The sequence below is a fragment of the Salarias fasciatus genome, chromosome 20 (genome assembly GCF_902148845.1).
Source record: "Salarias fasciatus chromosome 20, fSalaFa1.1, whole genome shotgun sequence".
In the NCBI taxonomy this organism is placed as follows: Eukaryota; Metazoa; Chordata; class Actinopteri; order Blenniiformes; family Blenniidae; genus Salarias; species Salarias fasciatus.
The window spans coordinates 22,105,022-22,119,716 of NC_043764.1; the positions used below are offsets into that span (position 1 = coordinate 22,105,022).

The 14,695-nt window shown below is 44.4% G+C and overlaps 1 protein-coding gene across 2 annotated transcripts in view; it reads right to left on the reverse strand.

The window, feature by feature from the left end:
* Positions 1-1,846: 1,846 nt before the first annotated feature.
* The window catches only part of dvl1a (dishevelled segment polarity protein 1a), a 29,832-nt gene continuing 16,983 nt past the window's right edge, over positions 1,847-14,695 (reverse strand). Inside the window, exons 5-15 of one of the 2 annotated variants that reach the window (XM_030119546.1) lie at positions 11,054-11,192; positions 9,954-10,047; positions 9,744-9,813; positions 9,520-9,659; positions 8,910-8,986; positions 7,333-7,400; positions 7,163-7,240; positions 6,897-7,031; positions 6,049-6,216; positions 5,742-5,957; positions 1,847-3,808 (exon numbers count right to left, since the gene is read on the reverse strand). In XM_030119546.1, the coding sequence (XP_029975406.1) occupies positions 3,300-3,808; positions 5,742-5,957; positions 6,049-6,216; positions 6,897-7,031; positions 7,163-7,240; positions 7,333-7,400; positions 8,910-8,986; positions 9,520-9,659; positions 9,744-9,813; positions 9,954-10,047; positions 11,054-11,192 (1,694 nt within the window). In that variant the 3' untranslated portion in view covers positions 1,847-3,299. Of the gene's footprint in view, positions 3,809-5,741; positions 5,958-6,048; positions 6,217-6,896; positions 7,032-7,162; positions 7,241-7,332; positions 7,401-8,909; positions 8,987-9,519; positions 9,814-9,953; positions 10,048-11,053; positions 11,193-14,695 lie in introns of both variants that reach the window. The other variant, XM_030119545.1, reaches the window with a different exon arrangement.

Here is a 14,695-nt window from a genome sequence, read left to right on the forward strand (position 1 = left end):
GAAGCAGCTTTATTTTAATTTAATGAGGTTTGAGCTGCATAATTTGGTAAACAAAGCTTCAGATGGAGGAACTGAAAGGCTCTGCTTGTGCTGCATAATTGAGGCTGGAGATGCATTAAACATGTTGCATTTCAGTTGTATAGATTAGATTAATCCATTCATTTTTTGTTTTTTGTTTTTTTTGAAACATCGTTTTTCCCAACTTTAACTAACAGGAAGCGATCCCATGTGCAAAGGCAGGGTCTCAAACTCCGGCCCACATTCCCAATGCTTTTAACTCATGACTTGATTTCCAAAATATATTTCATCTTGATTACTTGAACAAAAAAAACATGTTTTCCCTTCATCAACAGTCATTGATTGGAATCTTGGAATGTGGGAGAAAACTGCAGTTCTTGGGGAGAAACACGCACACAGGGAGAACTTACAAACTGCACAGAGGAGCGACAAGGGCAGTTCTTCACAACAGAATATTCTTGTTCTAATGCAAGAGAGCGAATCACCTTTAGGATTCGACTGAAACTGCAGCATGACTCTGACAAAATCCAGGAAAGAATGAATGCTGATGAGTCATATTCATGATTTACTACGAAAGCCATGAGCAGAATGTTGTAAAAATTCCAATTTGAAACAATCACCTGTTCATCTCACCAGATGCGTGATGGCTTTCAGTTCCCCAAACAAATAACTATAAAACTGAAAGGGAAAGCGGACCATCACACTATTGATAATAGGCTAAAATGAAAGTGAATCTAACCTCTCTAAGTAAATTGTTGGCTTGTCTGGATCATTTGCTTGTTAATTACTTGGGGTAAGAACCGGGGTTTCCTGACTGAGCGCATTGAAATGAGGAAAACTTACTGGGATTTTCTGATTCATGCTGAGAAGCTAGTTTACTGCGTGCGACTGACCTCTGAGGATGACGCTTCTCACAAGTCAGCTCAAACCCCTAAAAACAGCCATCAAGCCAAAATCTTTCTGCAGAGTCACTCTTATGATTCACCATTGTCATATGACAGATGAGTGAACTTTAGCACGTCTGAATATAAAATGTCACAGACTGAGAAACACCTCCCACGTTGACCCTTCGATCTGCCCCCTGGAACAGTAAACCCCCAAATCTTGATTATCATACTGAGTTGGGAAATACACTTCAGCCGTCTGGTAAGTGGCGCAGCACTCGAGTTCACGCTGCTGGTAAATGAGTGAGTGTAGATTTGCATGTAGGCTGACAGTCAAACTGCAACTCGCGCCGTTGGCGACAGAAGTCCCTGCCAGCCGAGGGCTGTGTGTGTTTTAACTCTAACCGGGAGGCTGTGCGACACACATCACAGCTCATTTAGAGCTTTATGGAGGCTGCTGCTCCAGTAGACACCCGACTTTAAATTCTGCCCCCGCACAAGTGCGTTATCATGACGCTCTGACGTTCACTTCCTTCCTGACAAACACCGCGGCTCGTGTGCATGTGTGTGCGTGTGTGTGGGGGAGTGCTGCGTCACTGTTGAGCAAGACTTCTTAACAGGGCCTGTGGTTGGTGGGTCAAGCGCACAGTGGTCTGGGTTCACGTTCCTTCGAGTATCTCGAAAGTAACGCCAGCCCACTGGGGAAGTCCGCGTCGCTTCGTTGGTGCTCGGAAGTTCCACCCGGGAGGGTAACACACCGAATGAAGTGTAGAAGCAAGGCTCCGTGTTGTGGGAAGCGCTCGCCTTTTTTTAAGTAAACGTGCTGCACTGAGGTATTAAAAACATGCCCACCCTCTCACTTTTCTCTGAAATAAATATGAACGTACGGGGTAATTTCTGAAAGTGTTTTAAGCGATCGATGTGGGGAATGCACACAAAGGTTCGAACATATAGATTTTTATTCATATATATAATAAATTTCTATTTACAATTTATTCTTCTTTTGTAAAGAAACAAAATTAAAGAGAAAGCTTTGATTGCAAACAGTGTTTCATACTAAAGGACGGGGGGGAGAAAAAATGCAAAAGTGCTCAAAAACTAGTGTGTGTTGTTTACCTCTGGTGAGAATACTTTTAGGTAGATACAGCTGGACTGTGATGTCGCTTCGTAACGAGATAATCATCCGTTTCCGTTGACGTCACCTTCAACTCAGAGAGAGAAGATTCGGGTGATAATCATAAAAAGACTGACACCACAGACGACTTCAACATCGAAAGGAAATGTCCACCACAGAATGTGAGGCTTTGGCTTTTATCGCGCTGACGTTAATCGAACCTTTTGAAGGAGACAGCCACGCAGGAGCGGCTTATCTCTTGAGCTTTTGCGTACACAGCCACGGCGGCTGTCCACTGTTTGCAATCCTGTCGATTTATTAGCGTGGATTTGTTCAAACCGAAGTGTTCTGAATGCCAGGAGATCGATCACCGACGGGGGATTAATGATACATTCGACAAAGCACAGCGAGGACAGCAGAAACTGACCACTGATTCACAAAGGGCGATGTCTGATTGTCTGTCAGTCGACTGTAGTAGACAAAGTATGACACCATCAATGCAACATGATCACATAAATAACATCACAAAAAATCATCCAGTGTACGAATTTTTCCTTTAGAACATTGGCAAGAGGTAACGTCCTCCCCCCAACAATGGTAATACTTAACAAAATGAATTAAAAATTTCTTTAAAGCAGTTGAGACAGTCATGCAATACACAGCCTTGTTAATCTAATGGCTGGCTACAGGGTCTCCCTTCTGAAGTCGAAGAAATCTACGGATCGTGATCCGATCGGGGTTAGCGTTTTAGTAGTTGGCAGGTAAGAGCTTAAATAAGCTGATGGCGCCGCCGCCGCGTCAAAGGAACGGGGTCAGAGGTGAGATTTCGTCTGCGCACGCAGACGTGAGTCAGGAGATCCAGTCCAAGTTCCAGGCCCAGGGACAGAGCTTCATCGTGGTTGTGGGTCTGGGGGATTGAGATCCAGGCCCGGCCAGCGTGAAGGTGGAGCAGAACAGAAAACATCCCAGGTGGAGCACGCGCTCGCCGGAACGTCTGCGTGGCAGCTTCAAAGAAATCACCGCACTGAATACCACTCACGTTTCACAAACTGTACACGTCACGTCAATACAAAAGAGGGTTTCCAGCCTGCGTGCGAGAGGACGCCCTCCTGTCTCCCTCCTCAGTGCTCGCCGCTGCCTGTTCGCCTTCGCTGGGACGTCAGGGGAAGAGACAGACAGCAGGGGGCCACGTGGAGAGTCTACATTCTGAAGTTGGGGAGGCGCGTGGGAGGGGTTCAAGGAGAATGGGTTTGTGCTCACTGAGGTTTGAAGGCACTGTCCTGTCACATGATGTCTACGAAGAACTCACAGGGGTTGCCCATAGCATGCTGGAAGGACTGGCGGCTGGCGGTGAGCTCCGGCGGCACGGCCGCTAACTCCCTCCCAGGGGGAGCTCCGGGCGGCGTGCTGCTGCTGACCGGGGTCTTGGGGGCCAGACGGGCCAGGCAGTAAGGGGGAGGCAGGCCGGGGGGGCCGTAGGAGGAGGCGTGGCTCCGTTCGCTCTGGGCGCAGGAGCCCGGCCCCGGCTGGGTGAAGGGGGCGTGGCTGTAGGTGAAGGGGGCGTGGCTGTTCTGCGAGAGCGCGTGGCTCCTGTGGCTGAGGCTGGACCGGGCGTGGCTGTGGCTGGAGATGGCGTGGCTGTGATGGCTCATCTGGCTGGCGGACCTGTCGCCGCGCCTCCCTCCACGAACGCCTGGCTCAGATTCGCTGCATGTTGACCTTTGACCCTTCTCCTGCGGGGAGGAGCGTCTACCTTTGCCTGCACTGGGGTTGGATCCACTGCTTCGGCTTCCTGGCGAGAAAAAGACGCACACACTTCAGTTCGATCTCACTTGAGCTCACGTGTGTTTCCCCAGAAATACAGTCAGCAGCTGTAATTCACTCGCTGCGGACTGACGACCAGCGACTGACTGAGACATAAAGGTCACACAACAGCTTAATGAAGCATTCATGGACTGCAGCAGACACTCTCCACGACATGAAGGATCTCTCGTAATACACAGTGTAATGCAATAATGCCATTAAATGCTTTAATGTAACTTGTTTAAGGAGTGACTGGAGTTTGTTTTTGTGCAAAAGTAAGAATCAACAGTCAAGGACAAACATGATTTTCTCAAAAAGTTTTTTTTTTTTCCCTTAAGTTCCACTGCAGCAACTTAAATTATGAGCTTCATCTAATATTTATACAGACACTGACATTCTCAGATTGTAGATCGTGATACACCTGCTTCAGAAAGAGATGACTAGCCAGCACCGCATAGAAAGAAAGGTCTGCATCAAAAGTGGGCTGTTATCCCTTCTTAAAGCTGATAAGGCATCACACTGATGCAGGTGCACCACAAAGTTGCAAAATCAAACTTCTCGAGCCCAACAGTACTGGGTAAAGTGGTGCATGATCGCCCCCTATCAGTGAGAATGATAGCACAGGCCTCGGAGTGATCATCCTGCATCATGCACCTCCCAGCACCGTGCGAAGGCATGCCCAGAGGTGCAGAGAGGGAGAATCAACTGTCAGGAGAGCCACACACAGGAATTACACCAACCGAGGAAAAATCATGGGATGGGCGGAGGAAAAATAAAACAAACCTTGCAGCTGCAGTAACGATAGGTGGAGAACATTGAGGACAAAAGGAAAGACAGGATTGACACAGGACCAAATGGCAAGAAAGAAGAGAGAGCAAACGGAGAGAAGAGCAGAGGAGGAGAGGGGGTTAGCAGGCTTACCGGTTCCCCCAGTGTCCTGGGACTACCTCCTCCTTCAGTCTAACGTTGCCCAGCAGAAACAGAGGGAACAACAGGATTACACACACCTCCCAGCCCAGACTTTTCTTCCACTCTACCTAATGCATTCTGCTGCATCTGCCCCATAAGCTCCTCACTAACATCAGGCCCGTGGCTGCCACGGGGCTTTCCATTAAAAAACAAAAAAAAAAAAAAAAAAAGAAAAATAGAAATATAGAAAGGGCAGCTTGAAAATGCACACATGCACTCCTTGAAGCAAGCAGACAGAAACATATTTACCAATCAACACTTGTATGGAAGCGCCAAAAGAAAAGTGTCTTTCTTTCTCAACTAAGGCTTATCAAAGGTTGCATATAAATTAATAAAAAAAAAAAAATCAATCTGAAAGCGTGGATGAGTGGATGATTCACACAAGACAATGGAAATCATACAGATAGATGATAATATATATTATAATCAGTCCGTTCCACAGCCAGCTCCTCATGTATAACCCCCCCGGTTCGGTTCTCCACTCTCCTTCAGTGCAGAAATGAAAACCCATGCAGCACCGTCACACCGTGATTCGAAATGGAAACAGAAGATCATTCAAGAAGTGATGAGGAGGAATGGACTTGGCGTTGATTGTTTCAAGCTGGTGATTTTTAATCACAGGCTGATCGGAGTTGGTTTGGTTTTGTGTACACACCCAGTACTGCAGAGCTGTCCGCTGCATGACTCAAGATGCTCATGATTGACCTTGACGATACAGGATGCACTTTGTTTTAGAATACAGAAACTCATTCATGGAAAATGCAATCCGATGTCGACTTCCCGCCCAGAGAGCCGGTAGCGCTAGCATTAGCATGAGTCAGACACGTGTTAATAGAGACGTCAGAACGACTTGGGTTAATTAACATCATGTTGCATTCCGAGTCGAATTAATGTATTAATTAATGATAGGGGAGAACTCAGAGGCTCGTCTTTGCCCCTCCGGAATCGCTCACCCTCGCTGTGCTGGCTGCCTGCGCTCCCGCTGTGGAAACTGTGGCATGGATCTGAGTATCCCGGCGGGAAGCTGGGGGGCGCGGAGGGAAAAGGAGGGTAAGGGAATGGCTGCCCGCCCAGAGGCCAGGGGTTGCTGGGGGGAGGTAGCGGCGCCAAGGTGTCCTGCTCGGAGCCTCCGCCGCTGGATCCCTCGTTCAGATTGAGTGATGCCATATCTTTACGGAGGAAAACACAACCAGAGGTGACGTTTTAGTTCAACTTCTTCCATCCTTTATTTAGAAAACAGAGAAAGAGAAGCGGCCTTACTTTGGCAGAGGTCTCCAAACGTGTAGTAGCACTGCTCAGAGAAGGTGATCTTGTTGACAGTGTGTCTCAGGTAGCCGTGCTTCAGCAGGCTGCTCGCGTACTTCCGAGCATCCCGTCGATCCTTGAATCCTTCTACTCTGGAGTAAAGCCAGTCCACCACGTCAGCACCTGACACCGCAGCAAACAGACCCGGACATGAAGACGCCTGCGCTGATGGCTTCAACAGATGCTACAAAAATGATGTGTGCACGATCCTTTCAGGGCCGCACTTACATAATGATGGTCTGCACCAAAAGGTTCAATAGAAATTCATTAAACAAAATTCTTTTTTACTCCAGGAAATGTCTTCTTAAAGCTCATTCTGTCATATAACTTTATAGGTGTGATGAAGCTGTGTTTTTAAAATAACCATCAAGAAGACAATTGATTAGATGTCTGAATATTATGGTAAAAGGACAATGAGAGCAAAATGTGGTTGGAATGATCGATAAAACAAAAATTAAAATGGATAACATTACAACAAAAACATTACCATAAAATATTCATATGATGAAAAAAAATGTAAAAGCCATAAAGACACCAATTCAGTTCAACCAAAAAAATAAAAAGATATACCTGAGTTAATGTTGTTTTTGAAAACTGAGACTTCATATATCAGACCAGAGTTTGTTTTTTTTGTTCCCCAGAAATTTGTAAATCACATTTTTAAATTAAACTTCAGGTTTGGAATTTCATTTGGTTTTGTAATTACTCTAATTTGCTTGTGTGGGTTGTTCGCACTAAAAACATGAAACAAGTATCGAAACAACACCATTAGTAGTCCCTTGCCTGGGCTCTGTTTTACTCACCGATTATGGCATTGGCAATTGTGATCTTCAACCACATCCTGTCTCGAATCTCTAGACCAGAGTCTGGCAGCTGCATCACTTTGACAATAGTCGCCATGTCTGTTTTACTTGCAGATAGAGGCAAGTCGTCAAACTCTGTAACAGAGAAAGATCTGATGAAATATACTTATAGGACACATATACTGCAAAAAGAAGGTTTATCAAAATGAATGCAGTTATTTCTCATAATGCTTCACGTTGTGATAAAAGCAGGTGGCAGTCTGTACCGTAGTGTGGGTAAGGTCCTGTCAGGGCTGTGGTGTGTGATATCCAGGCTGCAGGGTCGATGGGCCTCACTGGCTCAGCTGAAGGAGTGTCGAAGATAAAGGAAATGACACATTGAGCAAAGAAAAAAGGTGTATAATGTCTTTAGATATGGCACTAGAGTGTATCCTACCACGAGGGATGGTGAAGTAGCTTCTCGGAGAGGGATCCCAACATTTGGCAACAGTAAGACTAATGGGACTGGACGAAAAAAAAAAAAAAACAGAATAAAGGTTAACAACGGAAAAAACAGATACATATTTACATATCTACATATTCTGTATAGAACAACAAAGACATGTAAGCAAGTTTTTCTAAAGACCAACAAAGCAAGTGGAGTGAACTGACTCTTTGAAAATAACTTATTATTGTGTTGTGAAAGTAGGCATCACCATTATGACCGTAATCGTCATGAGTCATCATCATCATCATCAGACATCAGTCATCATCATGATCATCAGACATCAGTCATCATCATGATCATCAGCTGAACTAGTCTCAAGACAGATCATTCAGTGGAAAATGGTTTCAATCATCACAAATTACTAAAGAAGATTAGTCAGTTTTTAAAATGTGAAATCCGGTGACAAACACACCAAAAATCATGAGCTTCATCCAGCGTTTATACCGACACATATTATATAATATCAAACAGCAGGATCAGGAAGACATGAATACTCAGCAGTGCGCTGATTGTATTAAAAAATTCATAATGCGTTCTGCATAAAAAGTATACTGGAGTCTCAGAGTAGCTCCGTCATGCTGATGCAGGTGTAATGTTGCGCTGCAAAGTCAAACGTTCTGCATTGAGGCCAACAGTGGCGAGTGAAGTACAGCACGGTTGCCCCCTGCCTGTGAGAATAACCGCTGAAGGCTCGGAGTGATCTGCATCATGCACCTTCCGGCAGAGGATGAACAGAAACCAGAGGCGCAGTAAAAACAGGCAGCCCTCATTTCTCTCAACAGGTCAGATATGAACAACCCAACCTCTGGTTCACACGCAGCACGACTCCGCTTCGTGTGTGGTGCACCAGATAATCAGACGTGGGACAGATAGTGATGCTTTCGTGGCCCTCACCAGGATCAAACTTGCTCATCTCTGCTATTTAGCCCAAATTCTTTTAAATGCATCAGCTGTTGTAAAAACCTCAGAATGTGGCTGGATGCAGAGAGTGACGATACATGTATGGTTGTGCATATTTCCACACATGTGTATGTTTTTTTTCCTTTACTGTTTTGTTACTATCATTAACAATTCTTTATATTGTTTCTCTTGTCAGAAAGTAAATAATAATCACAGAGAGGATTTTCCTGGTTGAGTGTGAACGTTCTGCCTGAGCATGCAAGTTAACGCCACTTTCCTCCCACAGTCCAAACACATGAATTTGAGTTTAAAAGGTGGGATATGTCTGATTGTCAGTCTTCCTGTGATGGACTGGTGATCTACTTCCTCTTTTGCGACTTACAAACCAAATAAACAGCCAAATATTAAAAAAAAAAAAAAAAAAAAAAAAAAAAAAAAAAAAAAAAGCACGTGGCCCACAAGCCACATTTCACATGCTGTTACTTCCTCCACACACGCTGCAGATTATGAGACTGGCAGAAGCCTGAATTATAAGCTCAGACTCAAGAATGACTGAGATAATCTTTAAAAGCAAAAACTAAAATAATCGTGTTCTTCTCAGTGATTTCTTTAATAAAATTTCTCACCCCGTTTTGGAAACAATCTCTCTCAGGATCCTCACGGCGTCGTCATTGCTCATGTTCTCGAAATTGACATCGTTCACCTGATCAATAGAGGAAAGAAGCAAAAATAACTATTTAGTCATTACGTGAACTTAAATGACAAAAATGTTGTTGCAAAGCTCTGCGCATTTATTTATACTCTATGATTAATCACTGCTGCAATCTTCGACCTTCATATGTCTGCAAATCCTAAGCTGCTTTCCATGAGACGGACATGAGCAGCCATAAAACAACCTGGTTTGTTAAATATTGAGGATCAACAACAAGCTGCAGTCAGCAGGCGCGTCGTTCACGCTGGGCGTAGCCGTGCAGCTCGCACATCAAAGATCGGTACAAACAGGAAGGAAAAGGAGAGGCAGAATTACAGTTTTCACAGCGGAGTCAAGTAACGGAAGTGAATACGGCGATGTGGGTAATAACAGGCCGCAAAACCACAGACAGCGACACAGTAAGCAGCGCCGTCGTGCGCCGGCTGCTGATGCTGGAAAGGCAGCGGCCGCAGAGGCGCCGCTGTTCCACTCAAAGACGCACGATAACGGAAATTTCACACGCGCTGGTAATTAGAAAGGTGTACCTGGAGGAGCATGTCTCCGGGCTCGATTCTTCCGTCAGCGGCGACGGCCCCTCCCTTCATGATGGAGCCGATGTATATCCCGCCGTCGCCCCGGTCGTTGCTCTGACCGACTATACTGATACCCAGGAAGTTGTACTTCTCTGTAAACGAGTCAGATGAAACAGCAACGTCAAAAATGACGATCCGAGTCAGGTATGGACTTGGTTTGAGCGTGCGGGTTTTACCCATGTTGAGCGTGACGGTGATGATGTTCAGGCTCATTGTGGAGTCCGTGATGCTGCTGAAGGACGAAGACTGAAACGGCAGGAACAGGTAACAGTGAGTAAATAAAAGTGACACCCAGTCTACTTCAATCAGGCCTCTCATCTGTTTTCTCAGGCTGAGCGTCAAGGCGGATTTGAGCGCCGGCAGTGACGGGTCTTAGAAGTGCGTACCCGGTCTATCTTGGCCACTTTGTGTCTCCGTCTGCGCCGCTTGTGTCTCCGCATCAGCTGTGAAGACGAACTCTGTTCTGTGGAACTACTGAGCCTGAAACGGAGGAAAACGGCACCCTTCATTCAGAGTTCAGTTTAAATTTAGAATATCAGAGTGAGAAAATAGATCATCACATCTCCACACATCTAATTTAGTTAAGAATAACAAACAAAGCAGCAACATTTAGACAGAATCCTACTTAGATTTTACACTCTAAAAAAATGACCCTTCTTTACACCTGCTGTTTTACTTTGCTCTGTGTTGCTGTGTATTTTCAAACCATTTTTACTCTCAAAGGCAAAACAAATAACACAAAACCGCCTGCACTGTGCACAATATTGCATCTTCCCGGAGCCACCCGCTCCGTTAACACCCACACTGAGGCCCGGAGGCCGTGAGGCGATGGCAGTGTCCCATGCTGTTTATGGACAATATGAGAATATAATTGCAGCGGAGGACACTGGCATTTTACAAAATAATTAAAATAATGGTTGCTTTGTAAGCTGGGGCGTGTGTGATAACCACTGTATTTCCCGTGTTTGCATGTTACTCATATGGAAAATGCTCGGTGAAATAAAACACACAGAAGAACAGTATTTAAACACATTGCTGCCACCAGTGATGATTTATGTAGTTACATCTTGAACTTTTTTTTTTTTTTTTTGTCCCCAAAAAACATGAAATAATGTGCCAGCTTTATGAAAATAAGATCTGGAAATTTGTAAGTAGAGAACAACAGTTCGTTCTCAAGAAGCAATAGAAACGGTCAACTGTTAGGTTCAACAAGGAACAAATGGTGAAGGTAAAATCAACATATCAGAACATTTTCACCACTGCAGAGGAGTGTTAATGTTCTAAAATACTCAGTATCGATCGAGCAGTGAAAGGGTTAAGTGGTTAAAGCTCAGTGATGTGACCTGATCCAACTCCATCCTGGTTTGTTGCATATGTAGAGCAAAGGGGGGGGGGGGGGGGGGGGGGGGGGGGTCTACACAATATCAGGCAGGTGGTCATAACAATTTGGCTGATTGGTGTATTTTGATGTAACGTATCACGTTACCTGCTGGCGTCCTCGTCTTCCTCGCTGTCAACAAACGAGCTGGACTCCAGCTCGCTGCTCATTACCGAGGCGCTGTCGTAGCCCATGGCCGAGTCCCTGGCAGTGCGCTCTGATTTAGAGTGACCGTTGATGCGAGGGACTGTGGCGAGAGAGAGAGAGAGAGAGAGAGAGAGAGAGAGAGAGAGAGAGAGAGCAAGAGAGAGAGGGAGAGAGAGGGAGAGAGAGGGAGAGCAGACCAGAGCAGCGGTGAGTCAGACGGGAGGTCACGTTGCTCATTGTGAGGTCAGATCAGAACAAGAGGGAGCAACCGGGAGTCAGAGAGAGCGGCGGGATTGGAATAAGATCCTCTGCAGAGGCGGAGAGAGTACTGAGAAACCTGCACTCCAATACTACATCAGTTACACTGCTTTAATTACACACAATTCAATTACTGTACCTAAAATCGACTCAAAGTTTGTGGTAAATAGATTTGACTGCACTAAATTGCATTTTTGTTTGAATCTCTTCAACTGCATAAAATATCTAACTTCTAATCAGTTTTCTCATTCAAACCACAAACATCTTGTTAAAAAATGCAACTATAAAACTGTATTTCTCTTGTGCAGAAACATAAACAATGGATGCAAAAATGCAGATGAAAAGGTTTGAGCAATAATTCAAACTGTGGCTGCAGCACCAAAGATAGTCGAGCAGACTCAACGGTGCAAAAAAACAAAACAAAAAAAAAGATACCAATGCAATTTACACTATGAACACACTATCAGTGGAATACACAATTTGAATTAATACACAAACCTTTAGCTTTCTTTTTTTGGTAAGTACTTAATTCTTTCAAGAGAGAAAATCATGTCTTTATATCTATATTGGTACAAAACTAATTGTGCTAGTGTCTTTGTTATGCTGGTAATTGGTTGTCTGCGAAAGGTCCTTTGTTCTCACGCTGCAGAATATCATGTGAACATGAGAGAGCAACACAGAATAATGAGATAACGATATCATTTGTGACAAATAAAAACACTTAAGCAGATGATGTGAATGCCTTTGTGTTTTGGGATATGTCCTCTAAAATAAGGACAAGCAGTGGATTTTCTTTCCCAGGTTCCCAACAAGAGTAATTCAGCAGTGAAGCATTTTGCTGACTTTGTTGTTTTTGGTTATTTTTCTTTGATTTTTTTTTTTTTTAATGCTTTTATCCTGTGGCCACCAGCTATGAAGTAATGCTGGTTTAAAGAAGAAAATGGTCTATACTCAGAGCATACATTTGCAGAGTGTGCATTATTAAATGTGAAATGTTTAATATATTCCGATACCGTCGTGATGATAAATCTGCAATATATTGTGCAGCCAAACTTTGAACATAAATCCCATAGTCTGTTGGGGATCGGCTCCAAATCCATGCTATTGAAACTGAAACTGGAAATGAAATAAAATAATGAGTAGCTTTAAATGAACAACTTGGTTACTTCAAAATCTTTCAACCCTACTCTTCTCATCCTGTTTGGGATTCACTCCTTTGCCACACTCGGTCTCAGTGCCTTCAAAAACACACAGCAATATTAAAGAACTGACAAACATTAGGTTGAAGAAGTTATCTTGGCAAAAAGCAGCAGAGGGACTCCCTCCTCATATGTGTTTTGATCAATCTGCAACGATAAAATCTAAATAAATCCACAAGAGGATTGAACAGCAGCACTTTTACTTATCATTGATTACAATTTAAAGTAATATACAGTAGTGGAGTGCAATTTTTCAGTACTCACTCCCCCTTTGGGAATATTTCAATTAAATCTACTCATACAGACAAACAGTCCCAGGTGCTAAAGCCTGGAGCAGAGAGGAACCCCTCTGCCTGTCTCCATACGTACACTGCCAGCGAGGTGGAGCTGTCTCAGGGTGACAGCGGATTGGCTGCAAAGGTCTGACAAGGCGAAGAGGGCGCAGCGACCACCGCGCTTGGCGAGAGCAAGCGAAACATTCCAGCAATGTCGAGGTTCCCATTGCCGGCTCCGCCCAGAAGGTGCTCTCATGAAAGCCGAGCCACTGCACATAAACACTCAATCAGCAGAGGGATCGGACAGCCACCGTCCGGATTCACCCAGACATATTTTCTCCCAGCACTCAGATGCTCAGCAGCCAGAGAAAACAAATATTAGAAGAAAAAAAAAATGAAAGTGTGCAGGTTCACCGAGCCCAGACTGAAAATCTGCGCCTTTGTGCTCCGTGCCGTCTGTGTTAGCAGCTCGCTACAATCCAGCCTGAGCCTCAGACACTTTCTGCCCACCAGCTGGCTGCTGACAGGCTTCACAGCTTATCTACAACGGAGGCAGCAATGAAAACAGTGGATGAGCAGGGAGGCACTGCATGAAGAGCAGCAAGGAGCAAAACAAGCGGGAAACACGTCAAAGACGCATAATGACCTTTATCAAAACTTAGTGACATCTTCAGGGAATAAATCACTTTTCAGTGTAAACATTTTAAATATGCAACAATGTCAAAAGTGAATTTTTCTATACTGATCATGTCTTTTAAGAAAACATCACATTATACCTGAAAAGAAAATCTATTCACCTTGCAAACTACAACTTAACATTTCATTACAATGAAAATGCAATAAAACTAAATAAAATCCCAGTAATCCACAGAACGAAAACATCTGCATCCTATAGGAATTTATACGTCAAATGTCACCATCAACACAACAAATCCGCTCTCACCACAGCCGGCAGTGTGCCTTCATCCGATGCACAGGCAAAGTGAGCTGAGAGTGAAGGGAAAGTGTCCCCCCCCCCCCCCGTTTCCCTCCCTCCCAGAGCCTGCAACTATACAATGTCTGCTAATCTGCCTCTGACCAATCAGATGACGGCATCCTCCACAACACTGACAGGGATAATATGGGATTTCAGATGGCACAGCCCGGCTCCTGCTCAGGTGAAAACACCATCAGGTTATTAAAAACCCCAAAAGCTTCTGCCGCTCTTCCAGGCAAGCAGAGATTTAAAGATTTTAAGAGGGCGGTTCGAGTCCACCAGCTGTGTTCGAGCTTTTTATTAATATTTTAATACGAGCATAAGCTGCTTGGCTTAGCAACGTTTTTTTTACCTCAGACTCGATCTTATCCAAGTTTACCCACAATGCCCCTCTCAGAACTGCCACTGCCCACACACCTGTCCAGAAATTCACTGCTTCATGCTCACCTACTTAACGTTTCCTCTGTCAGTCTATTTACCTGTGTAGCAAAGCACTGCTGCAAGCATCCACTTATGTGGTTGAGAATTGCTCAAACATGAAATATACTGCACTCATTAGCTGCAACTATCCATGATACAATATCCTCATCTCCAAATCAGCATTCAAGGTTTTCTGAAATCAGTTTAATTCTCGCTGATGCATGCAGCTGCTTGGAGATCCATTAACATCCTGCTGCTGCTTTTCTGTCCTGCATATCGAATGATTTCACAATTATTTTCAGAAATCTAACTTTAAGCGGCTCTTCAGGGCCTTGGCTTTTGCCAGGTCTTCATTGTGAATAAAAATTAGTATTAAATGACTATCCTGTTTGGATGAAGGTTGAATAAAATAGAAGGAAATATTCTCTGCTTCATAGTGGACGACGATAGTGTTCAGCACACTCCTGTACACGAG